The sequence below is a fragment of the Scyliorhinus torazame genome, chromosome 8 (genome assembly GCF_047496885.1).
Source record: "Scyliorhinus torazame isolate Kashiwa2021f chromosome 8, sScyTor2.1, whole genome shotgun sequence".
Lineage (NCBI taxonomy): Eukaryota > Metazoa > Chordata > Chondrichthyes > Carcharhiniformes > Scyliorhinidae > Scyliorhinus > Scyliorhinus torazame.
The window spans coordinates 150,834,992-150,860,877 of NC_092714.1; the positions used below are offsets into that span (position 1 = coordinate 150,834,992).

Sequence of the window (25,886 nt, forward strand, 5' to 3'; positions counted from 1 at the left end):
TTTACTGCTGCACATTTCGAAGAATCAGGTCAAAGTCGAGCAGATCTAATCAGGGGAGGGATTTCTGAGCAGTTAATGTGCTGTGTCAGGGCAGCTAGTTACTCCCGGCTAGTCACATGCTCTCAGCAGATACAACTAATCCCTGTGCCTCCAGCTACAACAGCTGCCAAACCAAGCCAGAGCACAATTAGTGGCAGATCATGTTAACATATTGCTCACAGATTGAGGTAAGAAGCTACAACGTATACCGGGAATACAGGAACAGCAGCAACCGTTCAAACCAATTCCATTCAATGAGATTATGGCCATTTGTGACCAAATTCCAACTTTTGCCCTATAATCCTGAATACCCGTGATTAACAAAGCTAAATATCAGGCTTAATTTTAAAATGAACAATTAATTAAGTATCAATTGCCACTAACTTCTAACACTCTACAACTGTTTGCTAATTTCACGCCGGAAAGGTTTGGCACTAATTTTTAGACAATGTAGCCAATCCAAGACTCCCCAACCAGCAAAAAGCTAGTTTATCTCTATCCACCCTGTATCTTAAAAACTAATGATGAAGTCACCCCTTAACCGTCTAAATTCGAGGAAACATAAGCCAGATAGTATAATCTCTCCTTGGAGTCCAGGTACCATTCCAGTTAATTTCTGCTTCATTCCCTGCAAGGCCAGTGAATCATTCCTAAGATGTGACGCACTGAATTGCTCACAGTCCTCCAGATGTGCGATGTTGCTTTGCAGTTGAACTAAAACAGTGACCATGAAAACAAATAGCTCCAAATTGCCACCAAAATATAAAATGGGATCTTGAACTGCTTTGTGATATCGTGAAAAGGCTAGATAGGCCAAATGGCCTACCTTGGCTCCTATGTTAATTACACAAGAGGATGGGACACTTAGATAATATTCCACTATTTCCCCATGGGAAGCAAAGTAACACCAGCAAAGCTGAAACTGCCAACAGGGTACATTAGCAATTGTGTTGGCTGAATACAATGACTCACTCTGTACCCTTACTGAATCTATCTCAGTCCTTTTTAGTGAACATTTCTCGCTCTCTCTTTCTCAGCCTGCTCAATTACTAGCTGAATATATTCATTTCAACCAACCTATTTACTTGCTGAATATATCGATTTTAAATCTTTAATTGCCCAGTTTAATGATACAGGGTGGCACGGTAGCACAGTGGCTATCACTGTTGCTTCACGGCCCCAGGGTCCCAGGTCACTGTCTGTTCGGAGTCTGCACTTTCTCCCAGTGTCTGCGTGGGTTTCCTCCGGGTGCTCCGGTTTCCTCCCAGTCCAAAGATGTGCAGGTTAGGTGGATTGGCCATTCTAAATTGCCCTCAAGTGTCCAAAAAAAAGGTTAGGTGGGGTTGCTGAATTGCGGGGATAGGGTGAAGATGTGGGCTTAAGTAGGGTGCTCTTTCTAAGGAAAACAACAACTTTATACGATATGAGAAGACGTTGCTCATTAATTGGCACGTGGACTCTGACTGGTTGTCATGGAAATGCACCAGTTAATTATCACCGACAGCTACCAAGCATAGTTTGAAAATTTAAACGAGGCAGATTGACGCTGATTGGTCAAGGGTTGCTTGAGAAAGGAACCAGCGAATGGCTGGTGAACATACTGCTACTTTGCAGTAGCAACACAAGTGGTTTTCATTATCAACAGGATGCTGTAGTCAGGCCAAAAAGGCTTTCTGCTTATCACACAATTGAGTAATGCAATTTCAGTGCCAGTGTGATGATAGGAATGTAGGCTGTACATCCCAAAGACTGGCAGATTGCATCAAACAGCATGTCCCTTTCGCTGTTCGCAACACACAAGGTATTGAGTGTACCCAACCAGCCCATGCTAACAAAACTCAAAACAGTGTCCAACATCAGATGTGATTCCATGATTAGACAACATTTGCCAAATAATCCCCAGTGTGCTAATAATTAAGCTGATAATCAACTTAAGATAGTCAGTCGGGCTCGGAAGGTGGAGTATTTGTGTGAGCTTGAAGTTACATATATTAATACACAGGACCCTGTTCTTTGCAGACAGGAAGAACAACACACATTGCACCTGTTTCAGCTGAACAAAATAAGTGGTTATCACATTAACACAATACTGCACAAGATAAAGATTTCAGAATGGTGTTTCCCCAAAACACCAAGGTAAAAGATTCAGAGAAGGTTCAATGATACCTTTACTGTTGAAGTTTCAAAATGATTCAGAACCTAGAATTCTTCTCCCATGTCGATGGCCTATCCGGAAATAATTCATAATCTATCAGCCAGAGTGGCCTTGCACCCACAGTGATTACAGAATCATCAACTAGAACAGCCCAGAAGGAGACATTTGTCCTACATTTGCTCTGCCTTTTTTGAAGGGCAATCTAGTTGACCCCACTCTTTTTCTCCATTTCCCTGCAATTTTATTCCCCTTTAAGGAAATGTTTTCCCTTTCGGATCTACAGCTTGAAAAACAAAACTTTCCAAATGTTAAGCATGACAGTGTTTCAGAAGTTCACGTGAAATTTCCCTCTGTTATTGTAACGATACTCGCCCCTCCAATGTAAACAGGACAGTATTTCAGGTAAAATAGCAAAAATCTTCGACAAAACATTATATGCAGCTGTATTAAAAGAGCTCAGAGTTTGATCACAATTTTTGAAAGCCTGTAAGTATTTCTACAATGCTTTTTACAATCTCAAGACTCTCCAAATATCTTTAGAGTCAATTGTGTTCATGTCTAACCAACTCGTAGTAAACATCAGGACATTTCTTTAAAAATACAAGCTCCCCTCCTGTTGAACACATACTAGTCTTTACTAACCCAATCAAGATGCAATAACTTTGTCTTGACCATGGTCCTACCTGCTCCCCCACCCTCTGCATCTGTGCAGAGTAAACAGATAAACTAAAACTGCTCTTCATCTCCCTCCTTAACCTAAGTGTTCAGGTTTGGGTTCCCTCTCCTGATCGTTATCTGACAAGAATAGCGCCATGAGATCCCCAACACTCCAGGTAGCTATTATGAATATCTTTTCCAAAAGGCAGCACAACATTCCCTCAGTGCTACATCAAATTGTCAACCCCAGTTACAACCTCATACCCCAAATGGAACTTGAAGACACAATCTTCTGATTCAAAGCTGAAAGGGTGGACTAAATGAGTTACTGTAAATCTCATTCTATTATTCGTTAAGTTCTTCTGACAGACACCCCAGGGTCATCATCAGGGAATGGAATGGTGAACAGCCTTTATGCCTCAAATCTCTGGTATTATATGTTGAGGTGCCCCTCCCTATTTGGTTACAATGGCCCAGATGAGGCTGGTTAACTTTACACTAGTGCCCAGGCATGGGGTAGCAATAACCATCTCTCCTTCGGGTGTTCAAAGTTACAACTCTTACCAACAACTGCAGACCTGGAGAAACTCTTGCTGTTTCTATGGAAATAACCCGAGCATCCCGCCAAAGGTGAAGGAGTAGGAGTGGCTGCAGTTGCAGTACCCTGAGGCATGGGCCCCCATTCAGCCATATCGAGCGAGTACCCGAGTACCTTATAGCCCATCAACCTTGACTAAACTGAGTTTTAATCCCAGTACATACTGGATAAGTTCCCAAACGGAATTCAATCCAGAGAAGCGATAGGTAATCCTTTTGCAATGTGGAGAAAAGGCAAGGGAATACGGAGAGGTATAGAGGGACCCAGGGGTGTATGTCTACAAATCCTTGAAGATTGCTGTACAGGTAGAAAAAATGGTCAAAGGGATACTTTCCTTTATATTGCAAGCTGGAGAGTACAAGAGCAGGGAGGCTCCGCTCGAATTATATAAAACACCCATTAGACCGTATCTAGAGTATTGTGTGCAGTCTGGTCACTGCATTACAAGAAGGATATGATCACACTGGGGAGAGTAAAGATTTACCAGGATATTGCTGGCAAACTGGAAAGTGCTGAGGTTAATAAAGATTATATTTTGATTGAAAAATGCAATGAGAAGAGAAAGGAACTATACATATGTAAATACATGACAATTTGTATTCCAATAAAAATATTTCAAAATAACAATAAAAAGGGGGCCAGAGGGTTAGGGAGCTTGGGTTTTGGAGGTTACTTCCCACAATGGTATTGTCCAATAAAGGCATTTTGAACAGGGACATTTCTAGTGTTTTATAAGTAGCATTGTTATGTGCTTAAAAAGAACAGACAAACTGATTCAGGAATACCTGCACCATTGCAATGTAGGGCAACACATTTGCAGCTGACATACCCGGTACTATCTTTGCAATCAGGGCGTCTAACAACCAGAAGGACTTCTCTTCATCCTTGGTCACTATTAGTAAATAACCAGCAATGAAATTCATCCCCTGAAAAATGGAAGAAAAATAATGAATCAAGAGATGATTTTTTTTTTCCTGAAAAGATAAGGTGAGAGAAAAGAGACATAATGGAGAAACTCCAGCTGAATGCAAGACCATGATTTGAATTATTCACAAACCCGAGGAAGGGTAACAAATGGAAGCAGCAGATACTATTCTCTAGATGCTGAATGGCCTCTTTCTGCACTGTAAATTCCAATCCTCCTACCCTCACCTTCCTCTCAATCCAAACCGACCTTTTCTTTTATTATGGGCATCACTGGCTGGGCAAGCATTTATTGCCCATCCCTCAATGTCATAGAATCCCTACAGTGCAGAAGGAGGTCATTTGGCCCATTGAGACCGCACCAACACTCTGAATGAGAACGCTACCTAGGCCCAACCCCTGTCCTATTCCCATAACTCCACCTAACCGTTGGACACTAAGGGGCAATTTAGCATCTCCAATCCACCTAACCAACAGATCTTTGGACTGTGGGAGGAAACCGGAGCACCCGGAGGAAACCCACGCAGACACAGGGGGAAAGTGCAAACTCCATACAGATAGTAACCCAAGGCTGGAATTGAAACCAGGTGAGGCAGCAGTGCTAACCACCTTGCCACAGTGTCCTAAGCCAAATAAGAGTCAACCACATGCTGTGGATTTGGAGCCACATGCAGGCATATTTCTTTCCCTAAAGGACATTAATGAACCAGTAGGGTTTTTACAACAATCTACAGTGGTTTCAGGCCATCATTAGACTTAATTAATTCCAGATTTTTATTGAATTCAGATTTCATCATCTACCATGGTGGCATTCAAACCTGGGTCCCCAGAGCATGACCCTGGGTCTCTAGTTTACTAGTCCAGTAACAATAATCCTCTAGCAATGCCTCCCCTCTAACTGTGCCTCTTTTCCTTGAGGTGGATCTCCCAGTTCTGGAGTTTGTAACTACCTCAAATAAGTTTTCAGCGTTCAGTTAAATGTTTCCAGAAGAATAGTGAAACTTCCAGAATATCTCCTACTAACCAATCTCAAGTCCATTCACCTCTCCTCATAGTTAGCTTAAGATACGAGCTATCAACCTGGTTGCCTGCCACTCCTTTGCCTGGATATTCTTGCTGTTACATTTGGAACTGAACACCGGTCTGGCTGGATCAGATTATCAACAACCTGTTATTTACATCTGAGGCCTTTCTTGTCACCGCAGAACACAATGGCAGCACAGGCTTTTCCACATGATTCACTGCTGTGTAGCTCGAAACAGAGGCTTCCAAAGTACTAGGCTCATGCCAGACCAACAGAGAGACATACAGAGAGTGGGCAGCACGGTAGCATAGGTGGGCAGCACAGTAACATAGTGGGCAGCACAGTTGCTTCACAGCTCCAGGGTCCCAGGTTCGATTCCCGGCTTGGATCACTGTCTGTGTGGAGTCTGCATGTTCTCCCAGTGTCTGCGTGGGTTAACTCCGGGTGCTCTAGTTTCCTCCCACAGTCCAAAGATGTGCAGGTTAGGTGGATTGGCCATTCTAAATAACCCTTAGTGTCCAAAGGTTAGGTGGGGTTACTGGGTTATGGGGATAAAGGGGTTAAGATGGAGGCCTGGGGCTTAAGTGGGGTGCTCTTTCCAAGGGCCGGTGCAAACTTGATGAGCTGAATGGCCTCTTTCTGCACTGTAAATTCTATGATTCTACGGCGCACACAGACAGACACAGTTGCTGTTTATCAAATGCAACCCCTTAGAGAGCATAGAATCAGTGAAATGTAATAATCTTTATTGTCACAAATAGGCTTACATTGCAATGAAGATACTGTGAAAAGCCCCTAGTCGCCACATTCCAGCACCTGTTCGGGTACACAGAGGGAGAATTCAGAATGTCCAAATTACCTAACAGCACGTCTTTCAGGATTAGTGGGAGGAAACTGGAGCACCCAGAGGAAACCCACGCAGACACGGGGAGTGTGTGCAAACTCCGCACAGTGACCCAGCCGGAAATTGAACCTGGGACTCTGGCGCTGTGAAGCCACAGTGCTAGCCAATTCACCTACCTTGCAAATCTTTGGGTTATGGGGGTGAGACCCACGTAGACACTGGGAGAATACTCAAAGGGTGGCAGACCGCTCTTTGTTCCAGGCGGTTGAAAGCCACAACAAATCTGCAACAACGCCACTGCTGCCTCACGGCGCTGAGGACCCGGGTTTGATCCCGGCCTGGGTCACTGTCCGTGTAGAATTTGCACATTCTCCCAGTGTCTGCGAGGGTCTCACCCCCACAACCCAAAGACGTGCAGGGTAGGTGCATTGGCCATGCTAAATTGGCCCTTAATTGGGGGGGAAAAAAATAAATTTTAAAAAGAAATCTGCAACAGCGCACAGCTTCCAACTCTCGACTACGAACAGATAGAAATTCCCACTCAGCACACCAACTGGATGTCTATCCAATATGTTGAAATGATTCAATAGAGTAGTGTTGTTCCATGCTCGAGGTGACATATCGGATATCCACACTTAAAGTGGAGGTGAAGAAAAGTGAACACAAGTCTGTGTCCAGTACCACCTACTTCCAGTCAAAAAATGGGGAGACATGGACCTGCTGCCTGCAGTTAGATGGAATGTCAATAGTCAGCAGGGCAGGTTATGATACATCGGCCATTTGTAAGGGCCCTTCTTGCTGATTCTCTTATTTTCCCATTTTTTTCTTTTGCCATTCTCATTCTGATCCATAGTTGCTTAAATCGAGCAGGGGCAATGAGGAATTCAAAAGTTACAAAAGAAACTGCTAGCTTTGGATGGCAAAACTCAGACTTTTCAGCACCCAAGAGATCAATGAGATTTGATTTGAATAGTAGACTGGTGGCCAATGAATTGGCCAATAGGCCATATTCTGCCCGGTAATGGATGGTGATTGGATCCAGCCTGAATGCAATGATTTCCAGAATCCAGTAAAGCAGAGTTGGAAACCTGGATTCCGAGACAAGGACCTGCCATCTCTCGCTCTCTTTTTCTCTTGGTTTTTCTCCAGAAAAGCTACTGTACTTCAGAAACTGCAGAGACCTGAATGAGTCTACAGTGAAAACCATTACAGACTGGCAAGCAGAAATCTCAACCTGAAAGCCTAGTTTAAAGGAAAGTGTGTTTAAAGACAGCCATCGGAAACAAAGACTCTTTATCCTTTTGCTTATTATTTTCACCCCTCTCTTCCATTCTTGTGTTTGTTTGTCTTGAGGTGTGTGTGTGTGTGTATATAAATGAATAAAAGAGGGTGGGGCAAGTTTAAATGGGGGGGGGGGGGGGGGGAGGGGGGTTGAAATTAAATAATAGTTAATCTGTTGTATTTGCTGCATATTTAGTTATAGCTATTATCAATAAATTTAATTGTGTTTAAATTTACAAACCTGAGGATTAGTTACTGGGCAGCTAAGGGCCACGGACTTCAGCTGTTTTTCTAAGAATTATTTCTTAATTTGAATTATGTTGCGACTCCGGGTCAAGTGGGGCTGGAATTGACCGCACACTTGCCCAGGGGTCATAACACTTTCCTGCCTGCTCCCCAGGCTGGGACTCCCTTATCGTTCAAAAAACTCTGTCTCTCTCATCCCCAAATTTATTCAATGAGCCAGCCTCCACTGCTCTCTGGGGATAAAATTCCAAAGATTAATGACCCGCTAAGGAGAAAACTCCTCCTCCATTCAGTCTTAAACAGAGACCCCTTATTTTCAAACTGCGCCCCCTAGTTCTAGACCACACCCCACAAGGGGAAACATCCTCCCAGCATCCACCTAGTCTAATCCCATCAGAATTTGACATTTCAATAGGATCATCTCTCGTTCTTGTAAACTCCAACAGATACAGTCCCAGCCTGGTCAACCTTTCCTCATAAGATACTGCACCATCCCAGGTATCAATTGAATGAACCTTCTCTGAACAGCTTCAAATACAATTATATCCTTTCTGAAATAAGGAGGCCAGAACTGGGCATAGTATTCCAAGTGTTGTATCACCAACACCCTGTACATAACCCTCTGTAAACGAATGTCTCCTCCTTGGGCGGCATGGTGGCACAGTGGCACTGCTATCTCACAGCGCCAAGGACCTGGGTTCAATTGCGGCCTTGGGTGACTGTGGGGAGTTTGCACTTTCTCCCCGTGATTGTGTGGGTTTCATCCGAGTGCTCTGGTTTCCACCTGCAGTCCAAAGATGTGTGGGTTAGGTGGATTTACCATTCTAAATTACCGCTTAGTGTCTAAAGGTATGCAGGTTAGGTGGGGTTTGGGGGATAGAGTAGGGGAGTGGGCCTAGGTAAGGTGCTCTTTCAGAGGGTTGATGCAGATTTGATGGGCCGAATGGCCTCCTTCTGCACTGTAGGAATTATATGAAATCTATGCCCTCATTTTGGTCCTAAATAGTTTGTAATTATGTCCTCTGGTTCTAAATCCTCAACCAAGGGAAACATCTGCACCTGCATTCTACCCTGTCTATCCCTTCAAGAATTTTGTAGATTTCAATGAGATTCATCTTTCATTTTTTAAAACAATAGAGAATACAGGCCCGGTTTGGCCAATTTCTCTTCAGAAGACTGTCCCACCATCCCCAGAACAAGTCATGTGAACCTTTGTTGCACTCCCTCTATGGCAATAATATCCTTCCCAAGATAAGGGGACCAAAACTGCACACGGTATTCCAGGTGTGGTCTAACCAAGGTTCTACGATTGCTGCATCTGTAGCAGAAATTCTCTACTTTTATCCCCCTTGCAATAAATGACAACATTCCATTTGCTTTCCTAACCAGTTGCTGTACTGGCATACTAAATTATTTTGATTTCTGTACCAGGACACCCAGATCCTTCTGTATTGCAGCATTCTGCAATCATTCTCCATTGAAATAGTATTCTGCTCTTCTTTTATTCCTGCCAAAGTGGAAAACATCACATTTTCCTAGGTTATTACTCCATCTGCCAAATATTTGCTCACTCACTTTATCTATATTCCTTTGCAGACTCCTTATGTTCTTTTCAAAACTTACTCTTGTACCTTTCTTTGTGTCATCAGCAAATTTAGCAACCATACATTTGGTTTCTTCATCCAGGTCAATGATGTAAATTGTAAAAGGTTGAGGTCCCAGCACTGATCCATGTGGTACACCACTGGTCATATCTTGCCTACCCAAAAATGACCCATCTCTGCTTCCCATTAGCTAACCAATCTTCTATCCATGCTAATACATTATTCACTACACCATGAGCCCTTATTGTTTGTGCTAACCTTTGATGAGCAACCTTATCAAATGTCTTTTGGAATTCCAAGTACAGCACATCTACAGGTTTCGTCTTTATCTACATTGCTCGTCACTTCCTCTGCATGTTACTTCCTCAAATAACTAATAAATTAGTGAAACACAAATTTCTCTTTCACAAAACAATGTTGACCCTGCCTTATTGCATTGAGATTTTCTAAGTGCCCTGCTATAATCTCCTTAATAGATTCCATAATTTTTCCTATGATAGAGATTAAGCTAACTGGCCTGTAGATTCCTGCTTTCTGTCTCCCACCTTTCTAGAATAGATGAGTTATATTCATTATTTTCTAATCTGAAGGGAGCTTTGCAGAATCCGGAGAATTTTGGAAAATTACAACCAACTCATCTATTATCTCAGAAGCCACTTCTTTTAAGACCCCAAGATCATAGAAATTACAGTGCAGAAGGAGGCCATTCGGCCCATCGAGTCTGCACTGGCCCTTGGAAAGAGCACCCCACTTAAGCCCACGCCTCCACCTTATCCCCGTAACCCCACTTAACCTTTTTGGATACTAAGGGCAATTTAGCATGGCCAATCCACCTAACCTGCATATCTTTGGACTGTGAGAGGAAACTCCGGAGCACCTGGTGGAAACCCACGCAGACGGGGAAACGTGCAGACTCCACACAGGCAGTGACCCAAGCCAGGAATCAAACCTGGGACCCTGGAGCGGTGAAGCAACTGTGCTAACCACTGTGCTACCCGTTGTAGGCCATCAGGTCGTGGGGACTGCTCAGCCTTTAGATCTAATAGTTTGAAGGCAGATACAAAATATCTGTTCAACTCTTCTGCATTTCCTTATTTCCCAGATACATTCTCTCGAGTACCAATGCTCACTTTAGATACTTCTTTCCTTTTTAAATACTTACAAAACAGATAAGAGGTTCTACATTTCTAGCTAGCTTTTTCTCCTATGTATTCTCTAATTTTTTTAAGCCATTCTTTGCTGGTTTTTAAATTCGGTCCAATCTTCTAACCTACCATGAATCCCTGCAGAATTGTACTCTTCAACTTGCTTAGTTAGCCACAGATGGAGCATCCACCTCCTAAAGTCATGCCTTCTCATTGGAACATTTCTTTATTGAGCATTAAATGTCTGTCACTGCATCTCGACTGTTCTACCCTTTAACTAAATTTCCTAGTTCACTTGAACCAATTCTTCATATTGTCCTTATTTAGTTTGAAACACGAGTCGTAGATCCACACTTCTCGCCCTCAAACTGAATGTGAAATTCAATCATGCTATGATCGAGGCTTTTTTACTGTGATGTCACTAATTAATCTATCTCAATACACATTATCACGTCTAGAATAGTCAGGATGGCTACAGAACATGCTGCTCTTAAGAAATTGTCCCCAAAACACTCTACGACAATCTCCCCTAGTCCTAGCTACGTTATTGGTGTTTACGCAAACCACAACAACTGGATCTTCCCCCTTCCACTGCAAGTTCCTCTCCAGCCCCAGGCAGACAACACAGCCTCTGGACTCATACTTTTGGCAGCAGAGAACTGTGTCTATCCCCCCGACTATACTGACCACTTCATTCCTATTTATTCCAACCAATAGATAAGTCACCTGGGCCGGATGGGATTTATCCTAGGATTCTCTGGGAAGCTAGGGAGGAGATTGCGGAGCCTTTGGCCTTGATCTTTAAGTCATCTTTGTCTACAGGAATAGTGCCAGAAGACTGGAGGATAGCAAATGTTGTCCCCTTGTTCAAGAAGGGGAGTAGAGATAACCCACCTGGTAACTATTGATCAGTGAGCCTTACTTCTGTTGTGGGAAAAATCTTGGAAAGGTTTATAAGAGATAGGATGTATAATCATCTGGAAAGGAATAATTTGATGAGAGATAGTCAACACGGTTTTGTGAAGGGTAGGTCGTGTCTCACAAACCTTATAGAGTTCTTTGAGAAGGTAACCAAACAGGTGGATGAGGGTAAAGCAGTTTGTGGTGTATATGGATTTCAGTAAAACATTTGATAAGGTTCCCCATGGTAGGCTACTGCAGAAAATACGGAGGCATGGGATTCAGGGTGATTTAGCAGTTTGGATCAGAAATTGGCTAGCTGGAAGAAGGCAAAGGGTGGTGGTTGATGGGAAATGTTCAGACTGGAGTCCAGTTACTAGTGGTGTCCCACAAGGATCTGTTTTGGGGCCACTGCTGTTTGTCATTTTTATAAATGACCTGGAGGAGGGCGTAGAAGGATGGGTGAGTAAATTTGCAGATGACACTAAAGTCGGTGGAGTTGTGGACAATGCAGAAGGATGTTACAAGTTACAGAGGGACATAGATAAGCTGCAGCGCCGGGCTGAGAGGTGGCAAATGGAGTTTAATGCAGAAAAGTGTGAGGTGATTCATTTTGGAAGGAATAACAGGAAGACCAAGTACTGGGCTAATGGTAAGATTCTTGTCAGTGTGGATGAGCATAGAGATCTTGGTGTCCATGTACATAGATCCCTGAAAGTTGCCACCCAGGTTGAGAGTGTTGTTAAGAAGGCGTACGCTGTGTTAGCTTTTATTGGTAGAGGGATTGAGTTTAGGAGCCATGAGGTCATGTTGCAGCTGTACAACACTCTGGTGCGGCCGCAGTTGGAGTATTGCGTGCAATTCTGGTCGCCGCATTATAGGAAGGATGTGGAAGCATTGGAAAGGGTGCAGAGGAGATTTACCAGAATGTTGCCTGGTATGGAGGGAAGATCTTATGAGGAAAGGCTGAGGGACTTGAGGCTGTTTTCGTTAGAGAGAAGGTTAAGAGGTGACTTAATTGAGGCATACAAGATGATCAGAGGATTGGATAGGGTGGACAGTGAGAGTCTTTTTCCTCGGATGGTGATGTCTAGCACGAGGGGACATATATCTATCTCCCCTCAATTTAAAGCTAAGACAGATGTCAGAGGTAGGTTCTTTACTCGGAGAGTAGTAAGGGCGTGGAATGCCCTGCCTGCAACAGTAGTGGACTCGCCAACACCAAGGACATTCAAATGGTCATTGGATAGACACATGGACAATAAGGGAATAGTGTAGATGGGCTTTAGAGTGGTTTCACAGGTCGGCGCAACATCGAGGGCCGAAGGGCCTGTACTGCGCTGTAATGTTCTATGTTCTAATAAATGGCTCCCTGCAGCATGGTCAGTTCACTCATCCACCGTGCAGCCAACACTCTCATCTACTTAGCCCAAGAATACCCTCATCTTACAGATTTACCTCATCTTAAGATGTCAAAGCAAGACAACCATTTCAAATCATTGCCTTGGATTTATCTTCAACAGAATACTGCAATGTGGGGCAACAGTGAGCTCCAACTCCTCCAGGCAGGAGAATATGCCAAGAGACACACTTTACAACAGTTGCCACGTAACAAAGGTACTTGAGCACTAGACATTATGAAATTTGTGGTCCCTGAACACAAACTACTAGTCAAAACAGTCAAGTTTCTGTACACAGTGCATGGAAAAAAGATAAATGTGTGCATGTTAATTAAGTTGCAGCTCCTTCCCTTTAAAGAAACATTAGGTCAAATTGATAACATTTGGCACTGGGTGACTTCCTGAGCAAGCACAATTCAAAACAATACCAAGCATAAAAGGACGGTGCTAAGAACCATTCAATCATTACATAACACTCATCTAGTGTTATGTAGATAAAAATAACCTTAAATGAAACTCAGGAACTCTTCCACAGAATCCATAAAATCCCTACAGTGCAGAAGGAGGCCATTTGGCCCATCGAGTATAGGAGGGATGTCCGAGGTAGGTTCTTTACTCAGAGAGTGGTTCGGGTGTGGAATGGACTGCCTTCTGTGATAGTGGAGTCGGACACTTCAGGAACTTTCAAGCGGTTATTGGATAGGCACATGGAGCACACCAGAATGAAAGGGATGGGATAGCTTGATCTTGGTTTCGGACAATGCTCGGCACAACATCGAGGGCCGAAGGGCCTGTTCTGTGCTGTTCTATGTTCTAGAGTCTGCACAGACCCTCTGAAAGAGCATTTTACCAAGGACCGCTCCCCTGCCTACCCCCATAACCCTGCACATTGATACTAAGGGACAATTTATCATGGCCAGTCTGCTCAGACCCTCCGAAAGAGCATTTTACCAAGGACCACTCCCCCGCCCTACCCCCATAGGGGTACTGGGGCTGGTTTAGCACACTGGGCTAAATCGCTGGCTTTTAAAGCAGGCCAGCAGCACGGTTCAATTCCCGTACCAGCTTCCCTGAACAGGCGCCGGAATGTGGCGACTAGGGGCTTTTCACAGTAACTTCATTGAAGCCTACTTGTGACAATAAGCAATTTTCATTCATTTCATAACCCTGCACATTGATACTTAGGGACAATTTAGCATGACCAGCCTGCACGGACCCTCCGAAAGAGCATTTTAGCAAGGACCAATCCCCCACCCTACCCACATAACCCTGCACAATGATACTAAGGGACAATTTAGCATGGCCAATCCACCCAACCTGCACACCTTTGGACTGTGGGAGGAAACCCAAGCAGCCATGAGGAGAATGTGCAACCTCCACACAATCACCCAAGGCCGGAATCGAGCCTGGGTCCCTGGTGCTGCAAGGCAGCAGTGCCAGCCGCGCCACCCTCTTGGGCCCACAAAGTTTGAAAAATTAACTGACCGATTTTACATTAATACAGTGCCTTTCATAGCCTCAGGATATTCCAAAGTATTCACAGGCAATGAAGTACCTTTGTAACGTGGCTACTGTTGTAAAGTCGGGAAATGTGGAGGCTAATGCGTGCACAGCAAACTCCCACAGAGATAAGGGGCAAAATTCTCCCCCAACGGCGCGATGTCCGCTGATTTCCGCCCCGCCAGCTGGCGGAAACGGCCTTTGTTGCCCCGCCAGCTGGCGCGGAAATGACATGTCGGGGCGGCGCATGCGCGGGAGTGTCAGCGGCCGCTGACAGTTTCCCGCGCATGCGCAGTGGGGAGAGTCTCTTCCGCCTCCGCCATGGTGGAGGCTGTTGCGGAGGCGGAAGGGAAAGAGTGCCCTCACGGCACAGGCCCGCCCGCGGATCGGTGGGCCCCGATCGCGGGCCAGGCCACCGTGGGGGCACCCTCGGGGTCAGATCGCCCCGCGACCCAGGACCCCGGAGACCGCCCACGCCGCCTCGTCCCGCCGGTAAATACCTACTTTAATTGACGCCGGCGGGACAGGCAATTTCTCGGCGGGACTTCGGCCCATTCGGGCCGGAGAATTGGACGGGGGGGCCCCGCCAACCGGCGCGGCCCGATTCCCGCCCCCGCCCAATCTCCGGTACCGGAGACTTCGGCAACCAGCGGGATTCACGGCGGCCAACGGCCATTCTCCGACCCGCTGGGGGGTCGGAGAATGACGCCCCAGATGTATGAACAGGGTTTAGTGATGTTGGTTGAGGGTAAAACATTGGCCCCAGGACACTGGGGAGAACTTTGCTTCTCTTTCTGCAATAATGGGCATGGGATCTTTCCATCTAGTCAAGAGATATCTCAATTTAATTCCTCAGCTAGAAAGCAAAATGAAGATAATTTAGCCACATGCCAAAATTCCCCACTATTATCCTACATAAGCCAGTGCCTTGGGAGTTAAGTTCTTCACCAATATCGTAACTGCCAACACAGAGCCTGCAGTAGTTAGCTTAAACGGTACTGGAGACAGGCCTTCATCTCACAGGAAAAGGAAGTGTGATAAAACTGGTGACACAGCCCAACCGCTGTTCTGAAGTGATAATCAGACAAAAATACACAAGCTATCTGAAGACTAGGAGCATTGCAGCAACTGCCTGTTGGAACCAAAGCTTGTCCAAGGGCTTTGTCATCAAATGTAAGTGCTGGAGGATCACCATGCTAGACTTGGCTACTCCATCTTTGTGTGGGAGAGCAGATGGGACCGAGACTTGGTCAAGTTGAGAACTAGGTCTCCCTAACACAATAGAGGATGATGGTATTTTCCAACATTTCTACTCTCGTCAGGGAAGATGGAGCAAAAGCATTTCCAGGCATGCTGGAAAAGATGCAGACCCTCTGTCTACCTGCTCAGTATTTGGAGCAGAACAATGAACATTTTTATTCGGATTACAGCCAAGGCAGCAGTGCCAGCCACGCCACCCTCTTGGGCCCACAAAGTTTACAACAGTAGCCACGTTACAAAGGTACTTCATTGCCTGTGAATACTTTGGAATATCCTGAGGCTATGAAAGGCACTGTATTAAATGTAAATTTTTATTTGGATGTACCCCAGTAGGTTCGCCTGCTTGAATATAATTCTGCAGGCCCCAGCGGTGTCAGTGTCACCTCCACTCCGGCAATAACACCTCATTTTCATTTGTGTGTTTCAAGCTGAAAATAGAGAGTGGAACGCATGAAGAGCAGGAATAAGGAGGAAGAAAGGAGATGGACATAAATGAGAAACAGAAAAAGAATTTTAAAATAAAATCTGAAAAGAGAGGCAAATACACACAGACACCAAGGATAGGAGCATTCCCAGAGAATGAGTGTGAGAGAACCAGTCGGCATGCGTAAGTGGATAAAAGGAGAGAGGGACAAGAGCAAGACTGCCCACGAGCAAGGATGAGGGGGCGCAAAGAGAACGAGGACGCCAAAGAGAGGGGTGACGGATGGAACCTCTGTAGCTAGGAGAGAAGGAATGAAAAGGTGTAATGACATTGATGCAGTACATACACCACCAACTGGTGGAAGGGAGGGAGGAGTCCTGTTGGAGGTCCAGCTTGAGGGCCATGGTGACGGCATCACTTCCACTGGCGCTAGGGAGGTACATGATTAGCCTGGTGGTACAGTCTATGATCAGGGTGTGGAACCAGTTGAGGAGAAACTTTAGGATGGAGGGGATGTCGGTGCGGAATTCACAGGTTTAAGCCAGGGGAGATGAATGGCATGTATGGGAAGTGGAGGGAGATGGGGCTGGTGAGGGCGACGGATTTGTACGTGGAAGAGAAGCTTGCAGGTCTGGAAGAGCTGCGGGAGAGGGTGGAGTTGCTGAAAATAAATTAATCCAGGTATATGTAAGTGAGGGATTTCGCACGGAAGAAATGGAGTTTCCCAAGCTGCCGGAGTATATCATGCTGGAGCAGCTGTTGCTCCCAGATGTGGAGGGGAGGGCAAAATTGGCGATATATATGGTTGGCTGGGGGTGCAAGTGGGAGGATCAAGAATAAATGGGAGGAGTTTGGGGGGAGGGAAAGAGATAGGATGGGGAGAGTGGAGTGAGGCAATGCACAAGGTAAAATCAACCTCTTTGTGCGCAAAAATTAGCTTGATTCAATTCAAGGTGGTGCACAGGGTGCATATGACCCGGGCAAGGATGAGTGGGTTTCCAGGAGGTGGCATACAAGTGTGAGAAGTGTGGGCGAGGGTCAGCAGATCATGCGCAAGTGTTCTGGGGCTGAGGGAAGTTGGAAGCGGTGTTCAGGACTCTATCGACGATGGTGGGGGTAGAGGTCAGGCCAGGCCCTTTGGGGCGTCAGAAATGTCGGAGATGATGGAGGGGAGGAGGGCCGATGCAGTGGCCTTCGCTGCTCTAATTGCCCGGCAAAGGATATTGCTGGATTGGCAGTCGGTGCTGCCGCCAGGGGTGGCGGCCTGACTGGGAACCTGTATGGCTCCCTTCAGCTGGAAAAGATTAAGTTTGAGTTGAGGGGATCAGCGGAGGGCTTTGAGACACGATGGGGACTGTTCATGACAATGTTTGAGGAATTGTTTGTCGGGGGGGGGGGGGGGGGGGGGGGGAGAAAGAGAGGAGGGGGTGAAAAAGGGGAAATCATAAAACAAACTGAACTGTGGGAGTGTTTTGAGAATATTATTGATTTGTGTTGTTGTATTTTTGAATAAGCCTGGAATAAGATACATGTAATAAAAACTAGTGGGAGGGATGTAGAGAACAAATTTGCAAATAAATTACGGAGGCGGCGTGGGGGTAGCCCGGCGAACCATGTAGATATGTTTTGGTCATGTCCGAAATAGAGAGGATTCTGGCAGGGATTTCTGGACGTTATGTCAGAAATCCTGGAAGGGAGGGTAACTGAGTCCAGAACTGGCAATATTTGGAATATCGGAAGATCCGGGGGCCAATGTGGGGGAGGGAGGCCGATGTCCCAGCCTTCTCCATCTGATGGACCGGAGACGGATTTTGCTGGAATGGAGGGACTCGGAGCCCCCGAAGTCAGGAGTGTGGGTCAGCGATATGGCAGGGTTTCTCAGTCTGGGAAAAAATCAAGTTCGCCTTGAAAGGATCAACTCAGGGATTCGCCCAGAGATGGCAACCGTTCATCCATTTCTTCAAGGAAAATTGAACATCAGCAGTAAGGGTTGGGGGGGGGGGGGCGGGGAGAACAAGAGGCATGGCAATGTTAGATAAGGACAGAGAACTTAGTACGGGTAATTAATGAATAGGGTGGGGGTAGTAGGGGACGTTGTTTTCTGTTCTTTTAGATGTTTTGCGTGTGTCGGTCCGCACGGTTTTCTAAAAAAAAAATTAGAGGTGCAAGAATTATACAGTAAGCAGCTTGGGGGACTTTAATTATCCAAATATAGATTGGGTTAGGAATAGTGCAAAAGGACAAGAGGTGTGAGAGTTGCCAAATGTGTTCAAGATTATTATCTGGAGCAATTTAGAGGGCAGGCACTGTTGGACGTGATTCTGAGGAATGAATTGGTCCAATGGATCATTATATCAATGGGAGAGCATTTAGGAGATGGTGAGCATAGTATCTTAAAGTTTAGGTTGGCTATGGAAAAGGACAAGAAATAACCAAAGCAGAGATAATTATTTGGGGGAAAGCCAACTTGGATGGAATGAGAATGCATCCGTGTTGAGTGGGCTTGAATCAAATGTTGGCCGAAAAGATAGTGATGGAGCAATGAGGCATCTTAGTATTGGAGGCAACGTCAAAGGGGAAAGGCTTTTAAAGGCATCCCAATTCTCTGGCTTTCCAGTAATCATCACCACTTTGTATGCTTTTTCTTTTGTTTTTATGCTGTCCTTTGTCCTTGAAGGGGAAAGGTAGGACCGAGAAATCTAGAACATCCTGGATGACGGGAGAGATGGAGGTGAAGGTGAAAAGGAAGAAGTTCCCGTATGACAGATGTCACATAGAAAATACAATGGAGAGACAGTCTGAATATTGAAGGACCAGAGGGGAAGTTAAAGAAACTAATCAGAAAATTAAGGAGGGAGTCTAAAAGGAAATTAGCAGCTAACATAAAAGGGAATGCCAAGGTCTTCTATAAGTGTGTAAAAGGGTGGTAAAATAGAGTGGGGCCAATTTGGGATTTTCTAAAAAGGGGACTTGCATGTGGAGATAGTAAACAAGTACTTTGCCTCTGTCTTTACAAAGGAAGAATATGTTATCCAGACCGAGGTGAGAGAGACAAAGTAATTGGTACGTAGGACCTGCAATCGTTCAAGAAGGGAGCTCACCACTACCTTCTCAATGGCAATTAGAGCTGGAAAATAAGTACTGGCAAAGCCAGCAATACCCACATCCCAAGAATGAGTTTTTAAAAACTCAAAAAGAATTTATAATTGAGAAGGAAGAGGTGTCATAAAGGCTATCTTTCCTGAGAATTGATACGGTACCAGGACCGGTTGAGATGAATCCAAGGATAATGAGGGAGGTGAGGGTGGAGATTTCAGAGGCACTGGCATGGTCCCGGAGAACTAGAGAATTGCGACCATAGATTAACATAGAATTTACAGTGCAGAAGGAGGCCATTTGGCCCATTGAGACTGCACCGGCTCTTGGAAAGAGCACCCTACACCAAAGGTCAACAACTCCACCCGATCCCCATAACCCAGTAACCCCACCCAACACGAAGGGCAATTTTGGACACTAAGGGCAATTTATCATGGCCAATCCACCTAACCTGCACATCTTTGGACTGCGGGAGGAAACCGGGGCACCCGGAGGAAACCCACGCACACACAGGGAGGATGTTCAGACTCCGCACAGACAGTGACCCAAGCTGGAATCGAACCTGGGACCCTGGAGCTGTGAAGCAATTGTGCTATCCACAATGCTACCGTGCTGCCCATTTAAAAAAAAAAAAATTCAATGACCCTGCATCTAGCGCTCTCTGGGAAAGAGAGTTCCACAGTCTCACAACCCTCAGAGAAGCAAATTCTCTTCATCTGTCTTTCAAACATAGATTATATAGATAAACATAGACCATAAGACATAGGAGCAGAATTAGGCCACTCAACCCATCGAGTCTGCTCCGCCATTCAATCATGGCTGATATTTTTCTCATCCCATTCTCCTGCCTTCTCCCTATAACCCTGATTCCTCTTATTAATCAAAAATCTATCTATCTCTGTCTTAAAGACACTCAGTGATTTGTCCTCCACAGCCTTCAGCGGCAAAGAGTTACACAGATTCACCACCCTCTGGCTGAAGAAATTCCTCCTCATCTCCCTTTAATCTGAGATTGTGTCCTCTGGTTCTAGTTTTTCCTACAAGTGGAAACATCCTCTCCACGCCCACTCTAGACAGACCTCGCAGTATCCTGCAAGTTTCAATAAGATCCTCCCTCATTCTTCTAAACTCCAACGAGTACAGACCCAGAGTCTTCAACTGTTCCGCATATGGCAAGATCTTCATTCCAGAGATCATTCTTGTGAACCTCTTCTGGACCCTTTCCAAGACCAGCACAGCATTTCTTAGATATGGAGCCCAAAACTGCTCACAATACACCAAAAGGGGTCTGACCACAGCTTCATGCAGCCTCAGAAGTACATCCCTGCTTTGTATTCTAGACATGAATGCTAACATTGCATTTGCCTTCCTAACTGCCGACTAAACCTGCACGTTATCCTTAAGAGAATCGTGAACAAGGACTCCCAAGTCCCTTTGTGCTCTGATTTCCTAAGCATCTCCCCATTTCGAAAATAGTCTATGCCTCCATTCCTCCTTCCAAAGTGCATAAGATCACACTTTTCCACATTGTATTCCATCTGCCACTTCTTTGCCCACCCTCCTAGCCTGTCCAGGTCCTTCTGCAGCCCCCCTGCTCCCTCAATACTACCTGTCCCTCTACAAATCTTTGGATCATCTGCAAACTTAGCAACAGTGCCTTCAGTTCCTTCTTCCAGATCATTAGTTTATAATGTGAAAAGTTGTGGTTCCAGCACAGACCCCTGAGGCACACCACTAGTCACTGGCTGCCATCCTGAAAATGACCCCTTTATCCGCACTCTCTGCCTTCTGCCAGTCAGCCAATCCTCTATCCATGCCAGGATCTTACCCTTAACACCATGGGCTCTTAACTTATTTAGCAGTCTCCTATGCGGCACCTCGTCAAAGGCCTTCTGGAAATCGAAATAAATCGTGTCCATTGGTTCGCCTATGTGTAACTTCCTTGTTACCTCCTCAAAGAACTCTGACAGATTTGTCAGGCATGGCCTCTCCTTGACTCAGTCCTATTGAATCATACATTTCTAAGTACTCTGCGATCTCATCTTTAATAATGGATTCCAAAATCTTACCAATGACCGAAGTCAGGCTAACCTGCCAATGATTTCCTGTCTTCTGCCTCCCTCCCTTCTTAAACAGCGGTGTTACATTAGCCACTTTCCAGTCCTCTGGGACCCTCCCTGCCTCCAGTGATTCCTTAAAGACCACCACCAATGCCTCCATAATCTCCTCAGCTATCTCTTTTAGAAGCCTGGGGTGTAGTCCATCAGGTCCAGGTGATTTATCCACCCTCAGACTTTTCAGTTTCCCCAGAACCTTCTCCATAGTGATGGCCACTGCACTCACCTCTGCCCCCTGATTCTCCTGGGGCTCTGGCGTCCCACTGGTGTCTTCCACCGTGATGACTGATGCAAAGTAACTATTCAGTTCCTCTACCATTTCTTTGTTTCCTATTATTACTTCTCCAGCCACATTTTTCAGTGATCCAATGTCTATTTTTGCCTCTCTTACCTTTTATATATTGCAAAAAACTCTTCCTATCTTCTTTTATATTACTAGCTAGCTTGCACTCATATTTCACCTTCTTCCCCTCTTATTGCTTTTTTAGTTGTCCTCTGCTCGCTTTTAAAGGCTTCCCAATTCTCTGGCTTTCCAGTAATGATCGCCACTTTGTAGGCTTTTTCTTTTGCTTTTATGCTGTCCTTGACTTTCCTCGTCAGCCATGGATGCATGTTTCCTCCTCCTTGGGATGAATTTCTGTTGTGTCTCCCTAATAACCCCCAAAAACTCCTGTTCCACTGTCTTCCCTGCTTGGCTCCTTTTCCAATCAACTCAGGCCAGTTCCTCCCTCATGTTTTTGTAGTTACCCTTATTTAATTGAAATACCGTTACATCTGATTCCAACTTCTCCCTCTCAAACTGCAGGGTAAATTCTATCATATTGTGGTCACTGCTCCCCAAGGGTACCATTCGTTCTCTAATCAAGTCTGCCTCATTACACATCACCAAATCCAGAATTGCCTGTTCCCTAGTAGGTGCTGTCACAAGCTGCTCTGAAAAAAAATCTTATAAATTCCACAAATTCCTTTTCTTGGGAACCTGATTTTCCCAGCCCACCTGCATATTGAAGACCCCCATGATTATTGTAATATTGTCCTTTTTACATACCTTTTCTATCTCCTGATTTATTTTCTGCCCCACATCCTGACTACTGCTAGGGGGCCTGTACATAACTCCCATCAGAGTCATTTTACCTTTGCGATTCCTCAACTCTACCCACACAGATTCTATGCCTTCTGATCCTATATCACTCCTTGCTAACGATTTAACTTCATTCCTTACCAACAATGCAGCCCTGCCCCCTTTGCCCATCTGCCTGTCCTTTCGACAGGACACATATCCTTGTATATTTAGATCCCAGCCCTGATCCCCTTGCAGCCACGTCTCTGTGATGCCCACAACATTGTACCTGCCAATTTCAACGTGTGCAACAAGCTCATTTACTTTGACCCGTATGCTGCACGCATTTAGGTACAACATTCTCAGTCCTGCATTGATCAGCTCCTTTCTCACACTTGTCACCTTTTTTGCTCTGTCTGAGGGTGATGGTGTTCTCTTATTTTTGTTCTCTATTTCCCCTTTATTGTCACAAGTAGGCTTCAATTAAGTTACTGAGAAAAGCCCCTAGTTACGGTGGTAATGGAGGTGGTTGATAAGGGCAATGCTATTGGTGTGGTGTATATGGATTTTCAAAAGGCATTTTCACAGTTCCACACAACAGGCTGAGCAAAGTTCTAGCTGATGGAATAAAAGGCACATAGATAAGAAATGAGCTGAATGACAGGAAATGGAGAGTAGATATATAGATACATAGAATATAGGAGCTGGAGGAGGCCTTTTGGCCCTTCGAGCCTGCTCCGCCATTCATCACGATCATGGCTGATCATCCAACACAATAGCCTAATCCTGCTTTCTCCCCATAGCCTTTGATCCCATTCTCCCCAAGTGCTATATCTAGCAGGCAGCACTGTAGCACAATTGGATAGCACTGTGCCTTCACAGCGCCAAGGTCCCAGGTTCGATTCCCCGCTGGGTCAATGTCTGTGCGGAGTCTGCACCTTCTCCTAATGTCTGCGTGGGTTTCCTCCGGGTGCTCCGGTTTCCTCCCACAGTCCAAAAAAAGACGACCAAACAAAGGTTAGGAGGTTACTGAGTTACGGGGATAGGGTGGAAGTGAGGGCTTAAGTGGGTCGGTGCAGACTCGATGGGCCGAATGGCCTCCTTCTGCACTGTATGTTCTAGTCACCTCTTGAATATATTGAACGATTTAGACTTCTGGTTGCAGCTATGGACTTCCGGTTGCGGCTATGCGGAGCTAAGCCGCACGATTCGGCAGCTCCCGCGGACTTTCGGGCTCGCTAGAGGAGCCCCAACGGAATTTTTTTCACAGACAACCCGTGGGGAAGGGAAGAGAGAGGTCCCCTACCAACTTTTATGGACCGGACCCGAAGCGCAACGGCCAAAAAAGCAGCATTGGAGCAGCGGGAGAAGAGAGGGAAAAAAAGCAAAACGGCGGCGGCCGGGGACAAAGAGGAGATGCAGGAATTAATCAAGCGCTGCTTCGAGGAGCTGCGCAAGGAGATGCTGGCGCCTATGCTGGTGGTAACTGAAGGACTAGGGATAACCCAGAAGGCCCACAAGGTGAAGATCCAGGAGGTCCAGAAAAGAGTGAATGAGAATGAGGACGAGCTCTTGGGCCTGGCGGTGAGAGTGGAGCGGCACGAGGCGCTACACAAGAAGTGGGAGGGAAGACTCGAAGACCTGGAGAACAGGTCGAGGAGAAATAATCTGAGGATCCTGGGTCTCCCAGAAGGAGTGGTGGGGGCCGATGCCGCGGCATACGCGGGCACGATGATCGGGGCGATGATGGGCGTGGAGGCCCCTTCGAGGTCGCTGGAGCTGGACGGGGCGCACCGGGTGCTGGCGAGGAAGCCCCAGGCAAATGAGCCGCCAAGGGCGACGGTGGTGAGATTCCACTGGTTTACGGACAGAGGGTCCTGAAATGGGCCAAGAAGGAGCGGAGCAGCAAGTGGGACAATGCAGAGATCCGAATATACCCGGACTGGAGCACGGAGGTTGCTAAGCGGAGAGCGGGTTTCAACCGGGCCAAAGCGGTGCTGCATCGGAAAGGAGTGAAATTTGGAATGCTGCAGCCAGCGCGACTGTGGGTTACATACAAGGACCAACACTACTACTTCGAAATGCCTGAAGAGGCGTGGACCTTTATACGAACTGAAAAGTTGGACTCTAACTGAGGGTTTGTGAGGGTGGGGGGGGATGTTTTGGGGTTTGATGTGTGATGGTTGTTGTATATAGGGGGTCAATCACGCGCAGGAAATGTCATATGGGCTGGGGGAGAGAGAAAGGCCGCGACAGGAGCTGTGCCAGCGGGGGCGGGGCAGGCTTTGGAAAGCGCGTTTTTTTTTCCCCCATGCGCGGGAAGAAAGGCGGGAAGGGGAACGAAGGAACGTATATTGATTGGGAGACTCCCACACGGGGAGGTCAAAGGGACGGCGGGGGAAGCCGGGGTCAGCTGACTTACGGGAGTGATATGTGGGGGGGGGGGGGGAAGGTAAAAAGCTAGACAGGGGTCTAGCGGGGGGAGGGGGGGGGGGGGGGGGTGGAAGGGTTGCTGCTGCACTGGCCGAAAGGGAATGGGACACAGAAGAGGTGGTCGGGACGGAGGTCCCGCGGCTGGGGGACTGGAGGGTGAGGGTGGCGCGGACACGGGACTGGCCCAGAAAAGGAGATGGCTAGTCGGCGGGGGTGGGGTTGGGGGGGGGGTGAAAGCCCCATCAATCCGGCTGATAACGTGGAACGTGAGGGGCTTGAATGGGCCGGTGAAGAGGGCTTGAGTGTTCGCGCACTTGAAGGGACTGAAGGCAGACGTGGCAATGCTCCAAGAGACACACCTGAACGTGGCGGACCAGGTCAGGTTAAGAAGGGGATGGGTAGGACAGGTATTCCACTCGGGACTGGACGCAAAAAATAGAGGGGTGGCAATTTTGGTGGGAAAGCATGTGTCATTTGAGGTCAAGACTATCGTAGTGAATAATGGAGGGAGATATGTGATGGTGAGTGGTAGGTTGCAAGGGACGTGGGTGGTGTTGGTAAATGTATACGTCCCGAACTGGGATGATGCTGTATTCATGAAGCGCATGTTGGGGCACATTCCAGACCTGGAGGTAGTAGGCCTGATAATGGGAGGGGACTTCAATACGGTGCTGGACCCAGCACTGGACCGCTCCAGATCAAGGACGGAAAAGAGGCCGGCGGCTGCCAAGGTGCTCAGGGGGTTTATGGATCAGATGGGGGGAGTGGACCCATGGAGGTTTGCAAGACCTCATGCCAGGGAATTTTCTTTCTTCTCCCACGTGCACAAAGCCTACTCCCGGATAGATTTCTTTGTTCTGGGCAGGGCGCTCATCCAGAGGGTGGAGGGGACAGAGTATTCGGCCATAGCCGTTTCGGACCACGCCCCGCACTGGGTGGAAATAGGGCTGGGAGAGGAGAGGGACCAACGCCCGCTGTGGCGGCTGGATGTGGGAATGCTGGTGGACGAGGTGGTGTGTGGGAAGGTGAGGGGGTGTATCGAAAGGTACTTGGAGGCCAACGACAATGGGGTGGTGCGAGTGGGGGTGGTATGGGAGGCGTTGAAGGCGGTGATCAGGGGAGAGCTAATCTCCATCAGGGCTCATAGGGAGAAGACAGAGGGCATGGAAAGGGAGAGGT

The 25,886-nt window shown here is 46.5% G+C and overlaps 1 protein-coding gene across 1 annotated transcript in view; it reads right to left on the reverse strand.

The window, feature by feature from the left end:
* LOC140428192 (growth hormone-regulated TBC protein 1-A-like) overlaps window positions 1-25,886 on the reverse strand; it is a 98,383-nt gene that overhangs the window by 31,885 nt on the left and 40,612 nt on the right. Inside the window, exon 5 of the mRNA XM_072514363.1 lies at window positions 4,279-4,375. Coding sequence (XP_072370464.1) covers window positions 4,279-4,375 — 97 coding nt within the window. The remainder of the gene's footprint in view (window positions 1-4,278; window positions 4,376-25,886) is intronic.